The following is a 24,728-nucleotide window of genomic DNA, read 5'->3' as shown; positions in this document are numbered from 1 at the left end:
AACCTTCATTATTTCCCGTGAATAACGAATTGGTGGTCGTAATTATTCCCACCTAGTAACTTTAACAAACTCATACGAAATAAATGAGAAAAAATCGAAAACTATATTTCTTCTTCCGTAGCCAATATAATCAGACCCCTATTGAAAGGATCGTTCAGAAAATGAGTGGCAAATATATTATGGAAGAATGTTAGGAGTTATAACGGATTTATGTAAATATTAAGTTTAAACATTAATAAAAACAGCAACAGATTATTCAACTGTGTTTAGGGTGTGTAGGTATAGTGACCGTAATTTGAAATACGAAAATATTTTTCGTCAATGAGATGAAAGGAAATATTGTTTGAAAATTTTTAATGGGGCTAAAACGAAAATAATAACCTTCAAATGTGGCAACACTTAGTACAAATATTCAGAAAAATAAAGAAAATATCACATTAAAATTTTTTTGTAATGGCGAAAAATCTTCCAAATAAAAAAGTACTCCATTAATGTAAAAAAAAATTACTCAAAAAATATAAACTATTTTTCAAAAACGGAAGGCATATGCAGGTAGCCTAATCCATTTTGTGTGCGGGAAACCATCATGAGAGTAGATAGAACAGAGCGGAGGAGCGTAGGGAGCGATTGAAGGACATAGGCCGGCGTGGCATCAATGTGATGCCACCCGCCCGTTGGCAGAACCTACGCTAGGCATCAATGCTATGCCATCCGCACTCAAAGGGTTAAAAGTTCGGGCTTTACTCTCCGGCTGTGGCGCCATGCGCACGATTTGGACTGCTCGTCGCATAATATGCTTGGCAGTCCATACCACCATGTCCGGTATAGTCCACAAATTTCCACAGGGAAGAATGACGCCTCGGTAGCTTAACTGGCTAAAGCACCCGGCCGGAAATCGAGGGATCCGGGTTCGAATCCCGGTCAAGGCGAATGATTTTTTCTCTGTGGATTTTTCGCACATTTCTTTTTTATTGTTATCCCTCATTGGGTAGAGATACTGTGGGATTTGGCCCCATGGAAGGGATTGGCCTTGGTGGTGGTGAGGTAAATTCCTTGCCTGCAGAACCGAAAGTTGTGGGTTTGAGTCCCACCTGGGTAGTTAGTCCCTACCCAAGGCATGGGTATACGTGATCATCCTACATTATTATTGTTAGAATCACTTGCTTTAATGGCCTTAAATATGCTGTTTTCTGGAAGGTGATGATAAATAAATATCAACTACTGATTTGAAAATCCCATGAGGTTGCATTTGAATGGTGTTAGATTGTTCTTTTTATCTTGCTCGTGAGTTGGTGTGGTAAAGCAAGTGGGGATGAGGGGAGGGAAAGTTTCTCGGCACGTTAATTTCCCTTAGCCAATCAGCAGACATGGCCTAGTGCTTTGGAAATTCAATTGCTCTCTGACCCCCGTCGTGTTAACATTGTGAATCTGCTCATGGAGCAGTGTTGCCAAACTTCATGCTTATTCCTTGTGTGTCTTTAAATGTGCCTTGCACAAACAGTGCCGCATTCAGCATGGTAGCTGACTATGTCATGAGTTTCTGTGAAGGGATTATCCTCAATACTTTCCAAATTAGTAAGTATATTGTCTTGGTGCCGTACACTGGCCCGTGCTGGACCCCTTCTAAGGCCAGTAGACAGCCATAGCCAGAGGGCACCAGCACTATGCAGGGGGAGACCTACGGGGTGTGGAATATAACAAATAACTCTGAAATTTAAATCCTTAACCTCTTGAGATAGAATAGAATCTTAATAGATTGAATTACATTAGTTTTAATAATTATTTTCTTTACTCAAGAGGTTGTTAATTATGCTGTTAAATGAGACATTGAAATCAAGTTTACTGCTCAATGTTAGTATTCTGACTGTAAAACTTGTCAGTTTCGGAAAAGGAGGGTGCGAAAGATTTCCAGGCTGGAGGCCGCACTGGGATACATCCTGGTGTCCCTGTGCACAAAATACATGTGGCCACCCATGACTCACTTGTTTTCAGTGACAAACTAGGTTGGCTATGTAAATTTGGCAACTTAGGGCAGGCGTGCACTAGCGCGACCACGACCTGTGGCACACGACCAGTTTAAGCATTGCAACAAATGGAGCGACGTGCACCAGGCCAAGTGCGACGTGTTGGTCGGACCTGAGTCGTCCGACCGAAATGTTTGAATTTGGTCGTCCCCGACTCGGCGGTCGTTGCGGCCAGAAATTACACACATTCTAATGGCACGCCGTGCACTGACTCCGACTTCACTCCAACCCGACCATACCGACTGAGAAAGTGAACGGTGAATGTGTTTTGCCATCGTGGGTGTGGTCGTGCTCTGGTCGGAAGGTGTGTGACAGAGATCTGTCGTGGTCGCGCTAGTGCGTGCCTGCACTTAGTATAGAATGTGACAATTGTATTTGTTCAAATATTAATTTCCAACCCTTTCATTCATAGATGTTTGACTACAGACAAATTCTTGATGGTACCAAAGCCTCGAGTATGGAATCAAAGTCATCAACTGGTATGGCTGACATCTCCAGTCCCTCAACTAATGCCTCTCCTCAGAGCACTTCCGGGTAATTGAAATGTCTATGTTTATATAAAATGGTTTAAGTGTGATAATATGAAATTAAAAGCCCATACACGTTATGGTTTATAGTGTGGACTACTGAGGGTTTCCTGAGTTTTTGGTCCCTACGTTATGCATATTTGTTTGGCTGCATGAAAACATGGGGAAAGGACAAATTAGAGAACTCATTGGACACGAAAGAAGTTCTTAATGTTTTTTAGGTAGTTATGTGGTGGTGAGGGATTTTTTTGCACTGCTTTTGTCAACTTCAAAGCTATCAAGTTATCAATAATTAAGTGGATCATATAATCTGCATTTGGGGATTTCCTATTTTTGGATATCAGATCACTTCAGAAGTGGTATGGGGAATCAAGTAAAAATTTTAAGTCTCAGAGGTCAGAAAAGGGGGGTCATTTGATATGTGCTTCATAGATGGCCTGGAAAATATATTTGACGTGTCCATACATTATGTACAGCTCACTTTTTTGTAGTGACAGCCACTTTAAATTATTGCCCTTTTCATATTTTGTTTCGATGGAATGATAAGGATTATACACACTGTGTGATACTGTTAGGATTCTGGCGTATGGATATCTGTTAGCTCTATATATAACCTTACTCATTATCCTTTTCATTACTTGTACCTGACCCTAGTTTTTTGGCAGGGATACAGCTAATAACATAAACTTCCAGTGTTTGGGACCCTCATGAAAAAGGCTTAATAACAGAGTTAGAACGCGTGCAAAGAAGAGCTGCCAGGTATGTGAAAGGTCGTTACGATAGTCTTGTTAGTGTAACTGACCTCTTAGATAAACTCGGATGGGAATCTCTGTCGGACCGTAGATTGAAAAATAGACTAAACCTTTTAGATAAATTCAAGAGCAGTGTCTTTTCTGACGAAGTTAACCATATCTTGCGGACGCCAACGTACTACGGAAGATCAGATCATATAAATAAAATAAGAGAGATAGATTGCAGAACAGACAGATTCCGAATGTCATTTTTTCCACGATCAATAAGAGATTATAACGGCAGCAATAGAACGCGTAAATAGATTGCATGACTTGTAGTGTAGCCTACTAACCTATGTAAAACTTACTGCATGTTTCTGAATTTCTATTCTATATTCTATTTCTAACAGCATATAGTAGTATAGTTTGTTATTATACGGGACGTTTCTTGGACGGTGTGGTGTGCATGTGGGAGTCCAAATGCATGCTGCATGCTGGTGATTGATCACCCCCTGCCAAACACCCTAGAGGTGGCTCGCAGGGTAATTTGTAGATGTAGATGTAGATGTAGATAAACCAGGTGCCAATGTGCCACCAAGTGGCACTTGCTTACCTCAACAAATTAGTTTTATTTTGTTTGTGAATAATTCTCATTTTTTATTTCACAAGGCTCTTTTAAAATCTTCAAAAAAAATCTTTGCCTCTCCATAAGTTAAATGAAGACAATGCTTAGCGATTTTTTAATGTTTAGAGTTACTTTTGTTTGGATATCCAATTCATATCACAGTGCATGGTATTGTGACAAGCTTGCCTATGTATATGGAAGCAGTAATGTTTGAGGCAGTGTTGGGAAGAGTAGGGGGAGAATCAGGACACCAAATCAAAGATGTGAGTCACCATGTTGTGTCATGCTCTTGTCATGCCTATATCACATCCAGAGGCATCTGTGATCCCTATACATTAATATTCTTCCTAATTTTAGGATCTTATTATGTACTTTGTACCTAAATTTGACACTTTTCATTAATGGATTCAAGTATTTATGATGGTTTCTTTTTGGAAGTTTGGTGCTTGTATTTTTTATTGGGATGCTCTACCTTTGAAATCACTTTCTCTTGCCTTTTTTAGAGGCTAACATTTTTCCTTCACTTTTTCAGGGAAGGTAAAATGTTTCCTTTACCCCCACCTAGAACTTCAATCATGTCAACGTTTTCCCACAGTTCAAGTTCAACGTCTGGCAGTGATGTTATCTGTGAGTACAATATGGTTGTTTCTTTACACAGAGTCCAATATTTATGTTAATTAAGATAAAAGGAATTAGTATGGAACTTGAATGAACTGATTTTATAATCCTTGATTCCTTAAACCTTTTGCCATGGGAAATTTCCCTGAATCAGGCATGAAACCATAGACTTTAGGTTATCCTAAATTGCCATAGAAATCAAGGAATCTGTATTGCATAGTGGTCTGTGGAATGACCTGGAAAGCCAAAGGTCCATGGGTCAATTCCTGGCCCGGGGGGTCAATTAATGCAAATTTAGCTGCTGTTCACATTGTAAGACTGAAATATTTCAGAATATCATACCTTCGTTAAATGCTTTTTGTGATGTCTAGTATCCACAAATGTTCCTTTTTATGCATTTTCATAGATATATATATTAGAGATGTGCGAATAGTATCCGCGAATACTCGAATACCTCGAATAATAGAAAGTATTCGATATTCGAGATCTCGAATAGTTATGCCAAAGGTACCGTCTCGAATACCTCGAATACTTTGAATTTCGCGTCATACACTGTCGCTCGCACGTCGTTGGTAGTTGACTCGGAAAAATGAGAACTCTAGTCGTCTAGTGCATGCAGCGCCGTTTTAGGCAAGCTGACGAAATACATCAAATTCGCGGGTTCGAGCGGTGAAAAGAGTTCGACGTGGGGAACCGAAATTGATCGGATGAAAAAAAATCCGAAAATCCCAGGTGTCCCCTGTCAGGAGAACCTCAGTTCCGTGGGATAGCAACATTGGCGCATTTCCCACGATCCGCTATCCCCATCCATTCAGCTTTCGCCCCACCCCCTCCGACGATTTCCTCTTCCCCGACAACAAAAAAAAGGTCCCGGCTCGTGCAGGGATCGTATTACGAAGACCTCAGCTTTGAAAAAAATATTAAGTTACCGGAAAATAATAGATCGTGTTTCACCCTTCCCTCTTTCTCCCCACTGACCATTTTCCCGCATCCATCTTTTGATAAAATGAGAGGAGGTGTTTGCCGTATGTCCTTTGTGGCTAATAATGACAGGAACTTATTTTGAATCTTCCCCAGGAGATGAAACTACCATAGGGAGGAACTCAGTGTCGTGGGATAGTGACATTGGCGCATTTCCCACGATCTGCTATCCCCCTCCATTCAGCCTCACCCACTCTTGACGATTTCCTCTTCTCCGAAATCAAACAAAAGATCCCAGCTCGTGAAGGGATTGTATTACAAAGACCTTAGCTTCAAAAAATATCAAGTTACGCGAGAAAAATAAAAACGTGTCTCGCGCCCACCCCCTTTTCTCACCCACTGACCTTTTTCTACCTACCTGCTTCGAATTCCCCCCTTTCTGGAGGTCAACTGCTGCATGAGTCATCTACTAGCCCGAAAGGTGTCTAACAATGACTTTAGGCAATTGTTATTACACCTTTATTGGAATGAAATATTAGTAATGTGCGCGTAATTTAAAAAAGAATAAGACCAAACACGACATATTTCTGACTTTATTTAAGCATTTTGCGCAGGAAAATAAATACCGGGAAGAAGAAGAAATACGACGGAGGCGTAATGCTCAAATAGGGTGGTTTCCTATTATTTTTTATTGCCTAAATCGAAATATTAATACTCCTGAAGTACGTATTTAACGCTTTTAGAGTTTTATAAGACGATATCTATTTTTCGCGATTAAATTAAAAGTGAAAATTTTCAAGCGCGCGAAAACGCGACGGGTAAGTATGAATGCCGGGAAAAACTCCGCGTGACGTCATTCTGGTTCCCGCTGCCGCAAGTGAGGTGACCTTGGGGCGAGGCTCTGAGCGCTATTACGACGCAGGATGCTAGCAGGTAGCCGAGTACCATGCTAGCTGGTAGCGCTTGGCTTAAATAAGGATTATTAATACCTTATCAAACAGACTGTGTGATTATTAAGACATGTTTCCCTGAGCTCTGTGCCTCATGCATGCATTGGTAACCTCAGACGATGTAAAACTCCGATCCTCTCGTGCAGAAACTAGGTCCCTGTGATGTCACGTGGAGTGGCATCGCATAGGCGCCAATCTGGCCTTTTTCAAATGAGGTAAAATTGAACATTGCCATTAGTCTAAACCGGTATTTCTAGAACGAAATAATTTGTATATTATGAATACACTAATGGTGGGTAACGATTCACAATCAATACCTTTCGTTTTCTTTAATGAAGGAAACTACCCTATTGTTTACATACAATTAAAATATTCCATTAATCAGCTAAATTCCTGTTTGAATCCTTTAAAGGCAATCACAATTACTCGCCAAAATCTTGGGTTTCCTGCTGCATAGGCGACCTAGTCAAACATTTTCACATTCATCGTTTAGTATTCGAGGTATTCGAAATTCGAGGTATTCGAATATTCGAGCTATGATTTAATATTCGAATTCGATATTCGAATTCGAGAAATCTACTATTCGACCCATCCCTAATATATATACACTTATGCATCCAGATTTTTTTATGCATGTAGTGTGAATAAACATTTTTGTTTATTTTCAGTGAATCCTAAATTACTAGATCTACCTAAGTTCACCAAACCATTCCTGCCTTCTAATGTTTCTGATGACAGAATTCCAAACCTTCGTGAAATTATACCTGACATTAAAACTGGCAAGAGAGTTAGGATTGAAGGTACTTCTGGAAGCTCTGATACTGCATCAGATATAATGGAGGAAATAAAGTCGGAATTTGAACAATGCTGCTATAAATACCTTTCATCCACCACAAGTTCTCAATCAGTTACTCCTAAAGTTTGTTTGGAAGATGCTTCAAAAGTGGTTCATTGTGACCGGCGCTACTTAACGGCAAGAAGGCCCAAAACTAAAAGAGCATCCCTGAGGACAAAGAGGAAGATTTCAACGTCCACAAAGACTGTGACACCTCAAACCTCCTCTGGAAGTAACCAATTGGTTGATGAAGATGAGATGGACACAGCTGAGGAGAAAATCACTCCTGCCCCTTCAAAACTGACAGAATGTCCCCCGGAAAGGACATCACCGCCTCAGGAGATTCTGAAGACTCGGTCGACCAAAAGAAAAACTAGCCGATCTTCTCAATCATCTCAATCTTCATCAAAAAGTGAGCCCAGAAGCACTAAATTTGGTCAGCTTGGAAGTCCAACCCCAACAGAAGATGAGCCTGAAATTCCAATGACTCCAGGGTCATCAACTTTGAAAACAGAATGCATTGAAGGAATTATACAAGAAGGTAGGCCTAAGTACTTATTAAACTTGAATTATTTTTGGCCATAAGGTTAAGCTAATATTAATTTTGCATAATCATGCAATGTATGCACATATATCTATTTGAAAAGGATGTAGTTTTCAAATTTATATTGGTATCATAATTTGAAGGAATGAATTTTTAATGCTATAAAAGGCATCTTCTATCAAAAAAATATTGTTAGCAAAGAATCTGTTCATACAGAACGTGGTAGAATATGTAATGGAATAATGTTTTTATTGTGTCGTAAAACAGAAAAAAAATATTCTGAACATTTCAATCTCAATTTGTTGAGTAAAAATTGCCCAAACAGATATTAAACCTTTGAATATATATATACTAGTAATCCTGTGGAACTCTACTCTACCTACTTGATTTTGATACCTTATTCTGGGCCAATCCGTGGCAATCTTAGAAATTGTCACAGTAATGTCTAATTTTGTGGGCAACCTGTTGGCTTAATTTGGACCAAAAACTGAAAAAAAACAAACAAAACTGACTAAAGTTAACAGTGAGTAATAATTAATTAATCATTTAAGCAATTATAATTTAAACTTTGGTGCAATTATTAATTAACTTAATTTAGATATTTTTTTATTTCATTGCCTTATTTTAATGGACATTTTTGAAATCTGGAACTTAATAGCCCAGTGGTCAGGGAGGTGGGATTCTGATCCCACAGTCATGGATTCAAATCTTGGTTGAAGCTTTTAAACACCCCTTTCAAAAATCCATGTATGTAGTGTACTGGCCTCTACTCTGAATTTGTGAAATTTCATGGCTTATTTTGGTGTGAGCTCTACCATCATCTATCCAATCCTAGCTATGGGAGGTGAAAGTAAATTTGTGAAACCATTTTTACCCAGATATGAAGATAACAATTGATATTTTCATTTGGCAACAGGGGCGTTGGTGTTTGCAAGATTTGGGGACAGTTGGTATTACTCTGGCAAGGTGAGGGAGAGGGATAAGGGTGATCGATGGATCATTGAATTTGATGATGGGGCTGTGAGATCAGTGCTAGAGAAATTCATAGTTGCTGTTGATGTCAGGCCCGGACAGTCTCTGCATGCTGACGTTGGGGTTAAAAATCCAGAGTATGAATCTGGAATCGTCACTAAAGTGGAAACGTAAGTACATACATGAGGTTTCAAATTGGTCACAGATTTTCTGTGCGGAAACATTTTTCTTACCCACTCCTCTCTTGTCTTAAGCACCCATGTATCCTCCTTAATCACATACAAATACTCATCTTTGTTTGCCTATTCTCCCCAATCTCTTTCTGAATCTCCTCTAATTCTCTAGCTAATCTTAAATTTCTGGGGCAGCTTGGTAAGCCACAATGCTGAAGCCATTTTTGATATTGTGAATTAAGGTTGTTTTTCAAGGTTGATATACTGTAGCTGTTGCCATTTGGCATGATTTTAGGGATACATAATTGGCGTTCACAAGGGAAGGAGAGCATTATTTGATTGTGTTGTACTGTGATTGACTGTGTGTGTGTAGTTAGGTATAAATGGACTTGTGTGTAGTAAGGTATAAATGGACTTGTGTGTAGTACATTTACCCCCCTTACCCCCACAATTTCCCACCTCCTAATTTTGGGGTTTTTTTGATCAAGTGACTCTGTGTATGTGCAGAGGAGCTAATCCCCTCCTCCCAACCACCTGCCGCGCAGTGCGAGGCAACCGAAGAATCCACCAGTTCTCCACCCCTTTCCCCCAAACAGAGAGAATGTGCTTCAAACCTTCCCCTCCTGTGGCGACAAGCCTCAAGAAACGGGCTTCCCAATTTCCTCCCCACCGTCCCCAACCCCAGAAAACCAACCCTCTTCGAGGTATATAACCCCGAGAGCGATCAGCTGAGAGGAAGACATCAACCCTGCCCTCATCATGCCGCTGGAGGCTATGTCGATTTGTTAAATCACCTTAGTAAGAAGTGGTCTGAGAGAGAGAGAGAGAGAGGATCTGGAGAAGTCAGAGTTTGAACCAAGAAAAGGGAGGACTGGCGAAAGTTGGAATCAGGAGAAGGAACGGTACATAATGAAGAGCAGGAGCAATTTCCACAATTATTTATTGGTACGACCAGTTTCGCTTTACAGCATCATCAGGTACACACTTGAAAAATTGTATAAATTTAAAATTGCGGAAATTGCTCCTGCTCTTCATTATGTCACGTTTCCACTCCATCTCGCCCGAAACCCCAGATTATATAAGGAACGGTACATTTCCAATGCCAATAAGGTGGTCAACCCACGTCATCCCACTGAATATTCTCTCAGCCCATGGTATGCCGAAGGTGCAGAGATCTAGGAATGAGCCATCCAAGGACAGTAGTGCACGAGAGATGGAGAACATGATAAGTAGAGTCACAATCCCGAATTACGCTCCCCTCCTCGAAGTAAAGAAGAATCTTAACGTAAAGCCCCGTTGTTGTGTTCTTGAAGAAATACAAATTTCCACCTTTTCAAGAACAGAAGTAAGCCCTGTCCCTGTCCGTCGCCCTCCGCATTTTTGTTTGTTATTGGGGTAGTTTCCTTCATCATAGAAAACGAAAGGCATTGATTGCGATTCGTTACCCAACATTAGTGTATTCATTATATGCAAATCATTTGGTTTTAGAAATCCCAGTTTAGATGACTGTTAATGGTCAATTTTAACAGAATTTGAAAAAGGCCAGATTGGCACCCATGCGATGCCACTCCACGTGACGTCACAGAGACCTAGTTTCTATACAAGTAGATGGGAGTTTTACATTGTCTGACATTACCAATGCATGCATGAGGCACAGACTTCAGGGAAACATCTCTCAATAAACACCAGAGAAAACTGCCTAAGATCAGAAAGTTTCATTCGTTTGATATGGTATTAATAATCCTTAATTAAGCCAAGCGCTACCTGCTAGCAGGGTACTCTGCTACCTGCTAGCAGCCTGCATCGCAGCAGCGCACAGTATCCTCGCCCCAAGGTCACCTCACATGGTGGTAGCAGGAACCCAAGGAGCTTAGAAGAATAAGCTCCTTGCGGGATCCAGAATGGCATCACACGGGGTTTTCCCAGCATTCATACTTAGCTGTCGCGTTTTCGCACGCTTGAAAATTTTCACTTTTCATTTAGTCGCAAAAAATAGATATTGTAATTTAAAAATCTAAAAGCAAGAAATGCGTACTTCAGGAGTAATAGTCTTTCGATTTAGGCAATAAAAAAATAGTAGGAAACCACCCTATTGCATTATAATTTCTATCCACTCCCCCCTTTTTTGAATGAGTGCGTGTGGTTTAGTATTTAGGACAGAGTGTGTTATTTTTGATCAATAATTGTGTTCGAATTTCAGGTTTTTGTGTCTTGTAAATTCATTTTTTGCCAAAGACTGATTGAAAAGAAAGTTTATTGTGTTTTTATTATTATGGTGCCACATCTTGTTAAATCAATTATTTTGGTTATTACCACTGGCCAGTTTGATGTTCAAAGTAGAAAAGAAAAGAGTTATTGCATGTTTTATGCCTATCTTGCCTTGTTTTTTTTATGCATTAAATGTTTCGTTGAATTCGGAATTAGTGCATAACTAGCCTTCGTTATTTCATGCACACCAAATCCAAGTAGCTGAAGGAACTCACCCCACACCCACTTGCCCTTCCTTAATCCCTCTACCTTTCCCCCACTCCCCCTTTCCGTGAACGCACTACCCGTACGACTTGGACAAAACACCCCCAAATGAACACTCCTCTTCCCCAGTCCCACACAACCGAGGGTTACAATATGTGTGTAGTTTTTAGCTGATATGAAGATATTGAGCAATTCTGCAATCATTGTGTTTATGGTACTTAAATAAAGTTCATTTTTTCTCACCCCATTAATGGGTAAATACTTAAGAAACTGTGAATTGGTTGTTTGCTACATTCTTTTATTTTGAAATTATTGCATTATAACAACATTATCCTCTGATAAGATTTAATTTAGTTTTGCTTTTTTCCATGCTTGTGTATCATGAGGTGATAGGATAAATTTATTGCATAAAATGTATTGTGGTTACATTTATTTCATGCTTAATGTCAACAGGAAGAAAAATCAGGTTTACTACACTGTGGAACTGGACAATGGCAGTACAAAAACATTTCCTAGAGCCAAATTGGGCATGACCGAGGACCAGGCTGCAATTTTACAAGATATGGTTGTAGATCCTGTGATGACTACTCCGAAGAGGAAAGCTGATGTTAGTCTAGGTATGATTCTTAATTTGGTATTACTTTGATATGAAATTGCAAATTTGCTGGATACATGTAGTTTGAAGTTTATATTCCCACTATTAATACCCTCAACACCCCAGACAGATAAGGTTTGAGAGGGCAATACATACTGTCAAAGCAAGTCAAGACACTTGAGTACTAAATCGCCTATCTTGGAGACATTAGAATTAAAGATATCTAATTCATTGGTTATGATGTCATGAACTGGAAATAAAAGCAAATTTATTTATATATTCTCTTAATAAAACCTGCCATGCGTCATTGCGTTAACTATTTTTATCTAGTTTAACATGAAATTAGCCACGGATTTGTGCTTGAAAAATGCCACTTTGAAACACGTATATATGTATGCTTAAATTTTTAATAATAATAAAATAATTAAATTTGTGCTTATTTAAAAAACTTGTCCATTTGTGAATTATAGTTGGTACAGTTTAAGAATAAACTATTATAAACATCATTTGGAGTATGCTCCTAAACGGAAGTGAGGCATGGACAATGACCGCAGCGGAGAAAGCAAGGATAGAGGCTTTTGAAATGTAGTGCTACAGAAGAATGATGAAAATCAAATGAATCGACCGAGTTAGTAACGAGGAAGTCCTAAGAAGAGTAGGAAAGAAGAGAAGCCTCATGAAAACCTTAATAAGAAGACAGAACAACCTTATAGGCCACATTTTGAGACATAATGGCCTGATGAAGACAATCGTCGAAGGACAAGTGGAAGGCAAGAACGGTAAAGGAAGACCTCGAACACAATATATTGAACAAGTAAAGAGAGATGTGAAAGAGAAGAAATACATAGGTGTGAAAAGATTAGCTGATAGGAGAACTGAGTGGAGAGCTGCGTCAAACCAATCCTAGGTTTGTTGACCAGTGATGATGATGAAACATCATTTCATTTTAGCGACAAAAATTGTTGTAAAAGAGAAATTAGCTGTTTTTCTTTTTTAAAGAAATTAAGAAATTTTTAATGATCTGTCATCACCACACATTTGACTATTATTGGACTTAAAATTATGAAAAAAATCCATACTATTTTCTATTTAGATATTTATCCTTTGTTTAGAGGTGTACTGAGTGCAGAAGAAGAGAAGTGCGGGGATGTGGAAGTAAAGGGTAGGAAGGGGAAGAAGCGATTGTGGTTGAGTCTTTGGCGATAGGTAACGAACACTGTTCAAATGTGTGATTCTTGCCTAATACTGACTTGGCAGCACTGCGGTGCCTTCTTGTTTTCTAGTCAAAGTCAGTGGCCTTGAGCTCAGCTCCCCCGATAGAAAATTTGACGGATCAATGATTCTCATGATAAAATAATTAGTTATGGTTTGAACTGCAATTTCCGTCAACAGTGAGTACATTTGGTGCGATGATTGCTTTAAAATTTCCTGTAAATATTTAAATGAGGAAGAAATATTTCTCAAACCACAACTTTTGCTCCCGGAGTTCCTTCAAGTTCGAGGAAAAAAATTACCAGTTTCTGCCATTATTAAGTGAAAACTAGACGTTTTCAGACCATCCGCGTAGTGTATATTTATATGCAGCATTGCAAATTTCTTTGCTTGTGGGGTGTGTCAACTCTCTAAATGAGATGTTATGGTGATAAAATTGACTATAAAAGTGTGACAATAATGAATATTAAAAAGCACAAATTCACTTTTTTTTCTTTGTAGAATTAATCTTGGCATTTTGTTTTCTGAATCAATTGATGAAAATATTATAACCTCGTATTATGATGGTAATAAAAGTTAATTCATTTCGATTATAAGATTTAGAATGAAATAATTTCACTAAGTATGTTGCTGAGTTGATAATGCTGAGAAATATACAGAAAATCAAGGCTAAGAATATCATTGATTTTATGGCCAATTTGGCAACGATTGTATGTAGTTCAATGGACATGTTCAGCAGGTATGAGGAAAAATAGATTTTTTTTAAATAGGATAAATTCTATATTTTACTGCACATAATGTGTGTCAGTAATCTTAGTATTAATTTTTGTCCTCCGTATTTTGCTCAGTAAAAGATGGCATAATGCAGCCAATGTGTTATTTTTTACTCTAGATAATCTATTGGAGAGCCGTACCAGAAGGAAGAAGGCCTCCAGCTCTTTGGGCTCCGTTTCAGCTGGTCCAAGCACACCTGGTCCTAGTAAGACCTTGTCAGCTAAAAAACTTGAAGCTACAGTCTATGAGTCAAGGTGAGTTTGCGTACCCATGTTTTTATTCATGTACAATCATTAGGCTCAGTATTATTCTTTATGACTGATTCTAACCTACGTTTGAAAGTTACTAAAAAGTTCGGTCTTACATTATAAATAACATAGGGGTAACATAATAAAATTCAATGCTACTATTTAAGCAGTAACTTCCTCAATCCATTTGGATGTATTTTTAGTGTTGTATAACATAGAAAATTGTCATATGTGTTTCTGGAATTTTTGAGAAGCCTCAGTGGATGCATTAATATGAATGATTTTTGTATCACAGAGGATGTACACCCATGTCTCGTATAGCGCAATTTCGTATAGCGCAATTTCGATTAGAGCAATTTCGATATAGCGCAAATTCCTCGGGGAAACATTGCAACGCAGTGTAGCCTAATCAAAAATCTTAAACGCTCTCGTGATAAAACGTGAACTTGTGCTAAGTACACACGACATTTCTATCATTCTACTCATATTAATATTATTGCTTGCCTCAAATCTTCTTTTTTGTTTATTTAGTTTTGTATATTTGTTTGTTTATTTCTTATGAGTTAATTTAGATCATTTATTAAGCGTGGGGCTAGTGGAAATGAGTTTTTTTAAGCAATACTGGTTGAGACGTAATTTTTGCCGTCATAGGTTATCGGGCGATTGACTTCCAGGTAGAGGGTCTACGCTAAAACCTTCAAGGTCATATTATATATTAATCGAAATCCATTGCTGTGCAATGGCCAAAAGTATTACTCGTCATTGGGTCAAGATAGCCGGCCTACCGAAGTAATTTATCTCGTCTCCTTAACAGAATGAGTTAATTTAGATCATTTATTAAGCGTGGGGCTAGTGGAAATGAGTTTTTTTAAGCAATACTGGTTGAGACGTAATTTTTGCCGTCATAGGTTATCGGGCGATTGACTTCCAGGTAGAGGGTCTACGCTAAAACCTTCAAGGTCATCGGTATTCACGGGGGAGAAATGGAGCGGTGGCTGAGTTGCGCATGAATAGCATCAACATATAAGAGGGTCCGCTATAGAGTCTCAAACACAATAGCTTCGTTCCCTCCCCGCAGTCGTAGGCCCTCTGCGTTCAAGAATACAGTTCAGCAGTAGGAGGTGATTTCCATAGAGCCATGCAGAGTAAAAACCAAGAGAAAATGGCAAAAAATAGGAATGCGGGTTAAAAAAATCAAGAATTTATCAAGAAAAACCATAAACCTAGAAGAGAAATTGACACAGGTCAATTGCTTTGAAAAAGAAGAACGTTAAAGCGATATTGCGCGGAAGTTTAAACGCACGATGCCTTATTCTGAATAAAGACGAAGTTAAAACATCAATGACCTCAGCCGCACCAACTTCAACCAAGCGGTCTACTCATACGGAAAGTTCATAGTGAATCAGTACAAAAAGACGAGAGTGGTAATCGCTCCGAGACATTTAGTGAAAGCTCCGGTTGGTTCCAGAATTTAAACGGCAAGCATGTATTTTCAGTGCGGCGATATCAGGTGAATCTGCAAGTGTTGATAGAGCAGTCACCACAACATTTTCTGATGAACTCCAAGCTGTGATTGAAAGTGGCTCCTTTCCCCCATAACTAGTTTTTAGTGTTGACGAGACGATATTCTATTGGAAAAGAATGCAATCTCGTTCTTTCATTTTCAGGGAAGGAAAACCTGGGTCAGGTTTCAAGGCATTTAAAGACTGTTTCACGTAGCTGCTAATGACTCGAAGGACTTCAAATTAAAATGATTTATCATTCATAAACTCCGCTAGCTATGAAATGGCATTCAAAGTAGCATTTTCCTGTCATTTCGATGAGCGACAAAAGGGCCTGGGTGACACAATAGTTGTTTTTAGACTGGTTTGAAAAATCTTCAACTGCCGGCAATGCATTACGAACCCCTGAGATAGCAGATGTTAGCCCACCCGCACGACAGGAGGGAATTTCAAAAGCACGTAAGAATTTTTTTTAACGTGAATAAAAGTCTTCAAATGCGTGCATACTATCTTTAAAGATGTTTTAAACTATAAACATTCATATAAATAATGTTTTCTAAGGCTATTTATGGGAATATATATGTTTTAGAGGAAATTCAATACCCAAGACCTATGCTACCAGGAACGCATCCATATCTTCCCAATGTTAAAACGCTCTCGTATAACGCAAATTCGTATAGCGCAAAGACCCCAAGGAACGCATCCCTTGCGCTATACGAGACATGGGTGTATATTTCCTATTCTTTGCTATAAGACAATCTAATAATTTTGATTTCATCTATACTTTACAAACTGTGACATCTATTTTGAATTAAATATATTTTAGATATATATCTATAGTAAAATGGCTTAATTGACTAGTTTTCGCTTTTCATTTGTTGTAGTTTTGAGATGGGAACAAGTGATTGCAGTGAACTGGGTTACTCAGGAATTTCCGGACTTGAGCCTCCTACCTCCCCAGAACCACATGTAACCCCTGGAAGTAAGGGTAAAGGTCCTGGAAGGAGGAAGGGGGTCGGGAAACAATTAAATCTCTCAGAATCAATTGCGGCTGTGACTAGGATTTCTAGTGGAACAAGAAGTCGTAAGTTTTTATGCATTTTCCATTGAATGGAATTTCAAAGGAAGTCATCACAGAAGAGTAAATCATTTAATTCTCTCGTCCAAATGTAATGTTTTTTGTGAATCTCATTTCAAAATCCTGCATGAGATACGTGGAATTGTAACATATTTTTAATGTTTGCACTGTCAAAACTTTTCTTCTGATCACAATTTTTTTTTGCAATAAATCAAACATTATAAGGATAAGGCTAATAATTTTTCAAATGGAAGTGGTCATTTATAGTGAGTGTATGAATATTTTTTTCATTTAAAGAAAAATTTTGGATCAAATACCAGTGTACGTTACAATTATTATGCTATTAATTTTTCAAATTGAAAATGAAGTAGTATTTTAAGTGAATAAATATATAAGGATATTTTTTTTCATTTAAGGAAAAAATTATAGATCAAATGTTAGTATACGTGAAAATTATTAGGGTGCATTAAAAAATTCTTATTTTTACTATATCAGTGTGTGACCTCTCATACAAACCTCAACATGGGGTAGTTTCTTTCAAAGAAAACGAAAGGCATTGATTAGTGTATTCATAATACAGAAGTTATTTGGTCTTAGAAATCCCAGTTTAGACTTATGACTAATGTCAATTTTAACCTCATTTGAAAAAGGCCAGATTGGCACCCATGCGGTGCCACTCCACGTGACATCAGGGGGACCTAGATTCCATATGAGTAGATAGGAGTTTTACATTGCCTGAGGTTACCTATGTATGCGTGAGGCACAGAGCTCAGGGAAACATCTCTTAATAATCGCCTATTAAAATTGCCTCAGGTCAGAAAGTTTCCTTCATTTGATAAGGTATTAATAATCCTTATTTAAGCCAAGTGCTAACTGCTAGCAGGGTACTCTGCTACCTGCTAGCAGCCTGCGTCGCACCGGTGCTCATAGCCTCGCACCAAGGCAGCCGGACTTATACTACTATATAAGCCGGATACTTTGCCGTCGCTTTTTCGCGTGCTTGAAAATTTTCACTTTTCATTTAATAGCGAAAAATAGATAATGTCATTTAAAAATCTAAAATCCTGAAATACGTACTCCGGGAGTAATAATCTTTCGATTTAGCCAATAAAAAAAATAGGAAACCACCCTATTCCCACTCTCTGGCACCCAACCCCCACCCTACCCTTTACCCTCTCTCCATTGGTAAAAAGGAGCTATTTGAAGACAATCTTTGCAAAACATGCTGAACTTCAGAATATTATAGTTAACAACAAAACCCAATGCTCCCAAGATCATAAGTCGAAAATGGTGCTGAGTCAAATTTAGTCAATATTAGCACTGTAGAAGTCCATAATTGCAAGTGCTGAGGATCCCTGGAAAAGCACTGGTTATAAAGCTAACTCGTTACAACAAATGTCTATCAAAAATCGTGTCTTCATGTTATTATGGCAGGGAAATTAGAATGCATGTTTGCATCGTTTACGTATTTTTATTGCATAAAATAATTTTTCAGTGTCAAATATCATCAATATCTTGTAAAATTGCCTCATTAATTGGTTAAAATGGCACAAAAAGATAGAATTTGTTTCATGCATGCATTGATATTGATCCATCTATAATCAATCCATAATTCATTCTAATTCCATTTTCCAATTCAAGTTTTTCAACAAAAACTGTAAAGCCTCCTGTCAATTTTCACTCATCACAAAACTTACATTTTTTTCGAGTATATTCGATCAAGAAGAGTGATAACCACAGAAGCAGATCACAAGCTAGCATAACTTTTCAGCAGGGGGTTTATGCAACCAATTACTCCCAGATGTAGCCCAATGTGTTGGTCAATAGATGGCTTTGGGAATGGCTCTTGCCATCAAGGAAGAAGTACATAAGAGAGGATGTGAAATGAAATATTGACACACTCACACAATAGATAGGTATAGCACATGCATTTCAGGTAAACCCCACACTGAAAACATTGGTGATAAGAGTAATCTTGGTAGCTTGGTGGGCTTAGCATCTGCCGGAAAAGCTGGTCCATAGGTCAGGTGGTCTGCTTATAGCAAGTACTTGCACAAACACAAGTACTCGTTGATTTCCCAATGTTTTCCTCATGGGCCAATCAACCATTGGCCAATATTAAAAAAAATCACTTGCTATAGTGGACCCTTATTATAGGCCATACTTGTTATAAGGCTCTTCTACTATATAAAAGATTCACATCGCTTTAGGAAGAAGTGACATTCAAGATATAGCCACATATAAGCCATGATAACTTATGAATAAATCCATCTAAAAATGTTTGGAGGTGAATGACCTTATGGTGCAGTGATTGATGGACTTCATTAAAATCTATTGAAGCATTTGGACACCCCCTATACAAAAATGCTGACACTTCAAGTTGGCCCAGAAAAATAGCTGATCCTTGAATGCATGGAATTCTCATGCATTAAGTCTTGTTCGGGGTAAGCTCTTCATTCACTTATCCGAAACAATCTTAGGGTTGAAACACTCGCTGAGAAGCATTTTGCCTTTCAAATTGTAATGCTGTAGCTTAGAAGTTGCGGGAAAATTCAACTGTATTTTGGTTTACATGATAGAATTGAAAACTGCACAATAGATGGGTTTGTTAGTATATGCTTTAGACATAATTTCTGGTCAATGATAGTTTTTGCTCTAGATTCAAATAGTTTTTAATGACTGCTTTACTTTTCATTTGGAAGAGCTGGGCCCTATACCTGCCAAAGGAAGCAACCTATTCAAAGGAAAATATTTCATCCTCAGCTACGGTTCTGACTCAGTGTGCTCCAGTGAAAGTCAGGAAGTTACTAAATCTTATACTGACACCAGCACTGATGGAGGTAAGTTGCCCAGCATTTACCTATTTTATGACTGACAAATCTGTCATAGGAATATTAATATCTAGGCAATTCAGTTACATTTTGAAAGTTTTTTTTTATTTGAATATTTCAATTTCAATTGAAATACGTTGTCTAGAAACTGATTTGAAACTACCGACTAACTCTGAGCTGGTTACAAATTAGAACATGATCTGGGCTCAGTCTTGGTTGAAACCGACTTTAAATTTTAATTAAAGAAACCCTCAAATCTTTTTTACTTGTAAATTTACACAGTACCAATTCATTTCCAATATTGGTAGCCTCATAAGTCTTTGGGACCAATGTCAAGTCAGTTTCAAGACAGTTAGGGGCATTAAATCTCATAGGGTTCCCACTCTAACTACATTATAAAATTCATAGTATAAATGTCATCAAATTCACGGCTTGGAGATACGGCATTTTAGGCAGAAATATTAATCACGTAACAATCATCGGCCGCAAGTTAACTAAAAATGTAACAAACCCAACAGATGCCTTGAATGCAAACGCAGCAATGAAAGTGCTATGTATCTCTTATGACATCACCTATTGTTAGCAAAATTCAGGTCCGGCTAAAGTGTGAGAGTGGGAAAATGGAGAGAGCAGGGTGGCAGGTAAGAGAAGAAGTGCCTGATTTTTTGCCAGGATTAATGTCTTCCAATCGCAGGCTTAAGGTCAAATGTTCTGTCATGGCACACGGATCAATTAATAATTGTGCTTCGAATACACGTGTGCAGAAAAATGCGTGGACAGTATCTCCATGTGACTCGGCCTTGAAACATGACCGTAAGATCGATTTTTCTTTTAATCTGTCTATTGTAGTTCTACAATCAAGTTTGAGAGATTTCTAAGGTTTTATGATGAAATTCACGGCTTATTCACGGTTGAGTGGGAACCCTGTCTCAGTTGCAACCAAGGCAGTAGCTAGTGGGTTGGTGATCAAGGGGTTTGAACCCTCCTTCAAATTAGGGTTCATTCTATAAGTGAAAATCCAGGTGATAGATCCCTCCCCTGAAACAATTGCCCTTTCAGTGAACCATCCCACATCACAATTTTCTGGCCATCATCTTTGTTTCAACTCAGTTTCAGGTTTTGAGTATAAGCTGTCTTGAGGCGGCCATGAAACTGTGATGAAATGCTTGGTGTGAAGTGTAATGAACTTTATTATTTCAAATAATATATGATAGTTAAATCTGTCTAAAAGTCTGTATTGAAATTTAATGGTGGAGTTGACTTATTTCAAAGTTTATTGTTACTGCTTTGATTTCCATCAGGTTATTTAAATTTTCAAGAGCATCATCACTCAAATTTTCAAATGAGTTTCAACAGAGGATGTGCTCGAGTTATGTTAAAAATGCAAAAGATGGTTTCAAGACATTTTTAACACACAAGAAAGAGTTACGGGCTACTTCTATGTTTGTTCTTCCATGTGTGTAGTAATGTCTAAAATCCTTGTATGATTAAATATACAGTTGAGGACCTCAAATCCGGAATCCCGAAACCCGGAAAACCCGAAATCCAGAACATTTGAAAATTCCTCTGCGTAGTATTTTGACTAGCCACCTCTTGGCACCACTCTCCAAGCCTTGTTCTGGGATGAGTAGGAATTTAGCACATGCTACGAACATACGCTAAGAACCTTGTCAGGGACACATAAGGATATAAAATATCAAGTACAAGAGCCTAAGCACATGTATAAATTAATTAATTTACTAAATATACTATGAAGACCAGAAATCCAGAAAAACCAGAAATCCCGGAGCCCTTCGGTCCCAAGCTTTCTGAATTTGAGGTCCTTAACTGTATATCTAAATTGTGCATTTAAATCCTAAGATTGGCATATATTAATTGCTTTTTGATGCTTGAATGCATTTTTCCTCAGATGCAACTGACACCAATGATGGAAAAATTTTCAGCTCTCTCCCTTTTGACAAAAAGCACTTGCGGAGGCAATTAGAAGCTGGTGGAGGCAGAGTATTTGATCACTTCAAGGATGAGTGCATTGGGAAGCTATCTTTTCTAGTTTCCAACAGGCCAAATTTAACCCCTGATTATGTTTTGGCCCTGTCAGCTGACATTCGAATTGTCAGCCATGAATGGATCGTAAATTGTTGTGTTAAGGTATTTATAATTTGGTGTTTTGTAACAGTGGCATGCAAAATATGTTAAGTATTTGTTGGATCTCTATTTTTCACCATGTTAATATTTATTGAGGATGGGTTGGTTCTCTTGATTTGTTTTCCCTATTACATTCCCTGCGATCATTTCTTGTGTTATTTGTCAAATGTTTAATTTTTCATCACTTACTTTTCATAAAAATATTATTGAGTTTCATTAGGGTATTACAAAAGCCACCTGAATTAACACATCAAATTATCTCAGGAATGAGTGGTTCTATAACATCTCTCTAATTAAAGCCTGCATGTTTATTATGCTCCAGAAAAGTTTTTAAATCATGTTTTACCCCGAATTATTGCTACAGATTCCTTTCGTCTACACTTCCATTTTTGGTTATAAGCTCAAGAACAGGTGGAAAAAAGAGCCAAACTGACCCATCCCTAGTACATATTTATAATAAGGAGAAAATTGAAAGTGTTCTCTCTGAATATATTTTTTCATTTCATGTAGTAATTACAATGATAATTATGAAGTTCCTTTGTGTATCTCTTTCATTAAGAATGAACAACTTCCTTGGGAGGACAACTTACTCTCGATTGGATGGTCCATTGAGAAACGAAGATACATAGAAAGCCATGAGAGGACTAAGCAGTCTTTAAAGGATGTAGAAGTGATCCTTGCCAGTGATTCCGGGAATCGATTTTTGGAATTCTGGAGGAGAGTGCTGGTAATGGCTGGAGCTCATGTTAGAAAAATATCTAGCAAAACCATGTCCTCTCAGGAAGGTGAGGATTTCATTCTTCTAAATATAACCTTTTTAATGGTTTCCAGTTACATATTTCTACATTTACACAAGATAGATGAGAGTAAGCCAAGTACATACGTACTTTGATTTCAAGCTGTCAAAATATGTCTTGCTCAATTTTCATATTCTGCTATTATCTCTCGAACATGGTGAGATTGTTCATACATTATTATGCATATTTAGGGGATCTTGTTTCGTCAGGTACTGCTATGGGGTTGAAAAAAAATTCACTATGAAAGTCATTCGTTATGAACTTTTATACTGCAGGAAACATTTCAGAATATACTTTCTAAATTTTTTAATCTCTAATATAATAAAAGTTAGTTTTTTATCTCTAATTTTTTGTTGATGAAACTTAATTCACACTTCAGAAACTGTTTTATGTTTAGTTGAGTGTAAGGGCAATTTTGACCCCATAATGTGGGTGTAAATACATTATCAAATTTTTCCTTAGGGATCACAGTTGCCCTTTAATTTGAGCATTTACATTTTCTATGTCAGAAATTACTGTGTGATCTTTTTTTGTGTGTTTTATTTGCTAATTTTTATTTGCCTTGCAGACATTTCCTATGCTGCAGTTGTGGTCACTGATGAGACATGCCCTGAGAGAATTTTAAACTGTGCCAATGAAACAGCTATTCCAGTCGTATCCACTGAATGGGTGAAACAAACCTTAATTCATGGGGAAATGAGGCCATTCAAAGGACATGTGATGTACAGTTATGATTATAAGGACGAGTGATGTAACAAACTAATTTATGTGTGCACTTTGATGATATGTTCCTGCTGTATATTTTAATCTTCTCTATTGCTGTTTTTCATTGGCCTTAATAACTAAAAGCAACGATTGGTCAGTTTTTACCCAGCAAAAAAAGTCATTTTTTCTTGTAATTATGTTTGACTAGAGAATGCCTGCTCCCATAATTGTAATTTTTGATTTTATACAAGTTTTAATCACTTTAGCTGCAATAACTACTGGCTTATTGGCAAAAATAAATTGTTTTATAATATTTTTTGTGTATATCATTTGTCATAAAGTTTACCTCATAATGAGAGTGGCCCTTTCAAGGATTTGATTTTGTTTTCCCTATCATGAAAATTTAAAATTTCCAATTCGTCTTTGATTTTGAAACCCCTGGTCTATATTACGTTCCAAGAATCTTAAATTCAGTGGGATCTGTTTCTAATATTTATTTTAATGCTGAATATCTACATGCTTTGAATTTTCAACTTTATGAAAAGATAAACAATATGCCACTACCTACAGAAATTATTTCTGAGGAAATGGAACCTGGCACTATATAAAGGCCATTAAAACTGTGCATGACGTTGCGTAATCTGACGTATGTACAGAGGTGCAATCAAAATTGCATCGTGTAAAGCGGTGAATTGCTAAAGCACATGATAGAATGCGTGGATGCTAGATGGCAAAATAGCCCCTGTTCTAATTCCAAGCTGGCATTCTCACCATTTCAACATGTTTTCAGTGCTAAAGTACCCCGTGTGAAACAACCCTGAGAGTTCACTGAGATTTGTGTATGATCTTATATGTAGATCTTCAGAGATCTATATATATGTATAGGTCTGAGAATATGTGACCTAGGTCTGGAAATAAAGGGTAATGGTGGTAGAAAAAAGCAGTGAAAGAACAGTAAGTAAGGTGGAGCGAGACATCAGTGCAATTTACTCTGGAAGTATAACAAGATGTCAAGCGTGAGTGGGGAATCGACCAATGCCAAATAAAATTCAACATGTACATAGACTTCTTCCTTTGTAGGGACTGCTACTTGAAATGCTTTCAGAAATATGTAGTTTGTTAGCAAAGGTGTCACATGTATGATATGGGAGGGAACTGAGAAAATAATCATTTTTAAATCGGATGAGGATTCCCTGCCGTGGTAAGTTAAATTTCTCACTTTCAACTCTTATTGATATGTTCATATTCTTAAATTATTTTACAAGCAATCGGTGTTTTTAGTTATTCATGAAAAACATAAGGTGGTGATCTTTAGTGTGTCCCACTGTCCCCTAGGGCTCGGGCATTGTAGTGAATTTTTCAATGCACCACAGTGCAGAAGTTTGTGACAACACAAATTTTATCCCTTCCCAACAATTTTGAGTGCTCAACAATCAAGAATTTATTTGA

The 24,728-nt window shown here is 37.8% G+C and overlaps 1 protein-coding gene across 4 annotated transcripts in view; it reads left to right on the top strand.

Annotated features, from left to right (window-relative positions):
• LOC124166703 overlaps positions 1–23,592 on the top strand; it is a 33,939-nt gene extending 10,347 nt beyond the window's left edge. For all 4 annotated transcript variants that reach the window (XM_046544357.1, XM_046544356.1, XM_046544359.1 and 1 more), the window contains 11 exons: positions 2,437–2,558; positions 4,440–4,534; positions 7,065–7,772; positions 8,692–8,917; positions 11,846–12,009; positions 14,092–14,227; positions 16,608–16,807; positions 19,504–19,641; positions 21,542–21,780; positions 22,337–22,562; positions 23,143–23,592. In XM_046544357.1, coding sequence (XP_046400313.1) covers positions 2,437–2,558; positions 4,440–4,534; positions 7,065–7,772; positions 8,692–8,917; positions 11,846–12,009; positions 14,092–14,227; positions 16,608–16,807; positions 19,504–19,641; positions 21,542–21,780; positions 22,337–22,562; positions 23,143–23,324 — 2,436 coding nt within the window. In that variant the 3' untranslated portion in view covers positions 23,325–23,592. The remainder of the gene's footprint in view (positions 1–2,436; positions 2,559–4,439; positions 4,535–7,064; positions 7,773–8,691; positions 8,918–11,845; positions 12,010–14,091; positions 14,228–16,607; positions 16,808–19,503; positions 19,642–21,541; positions 21,781–22,336; positions 22,563–23,142) is intronic.
• Positions 23,593–24,728: the final 1,136 nt, after the last annotated feature.

Source organism: Ischnura elegans, chromosome 10 (genome assembly GCF_921293095.1).
Source record: "Ischnura elegans chromosome 10, ioIscEleg1.1, whole genome shotgun sequence".
NCBI lineage: Eukaryota > Metazoa > Arthropoda > Insecta > Odonata > Coenagrionidae > Ischnura > Ischnura elegans.
This window is presented reverse-complemented; position numbering and strand designations above follow the sequence as displayed.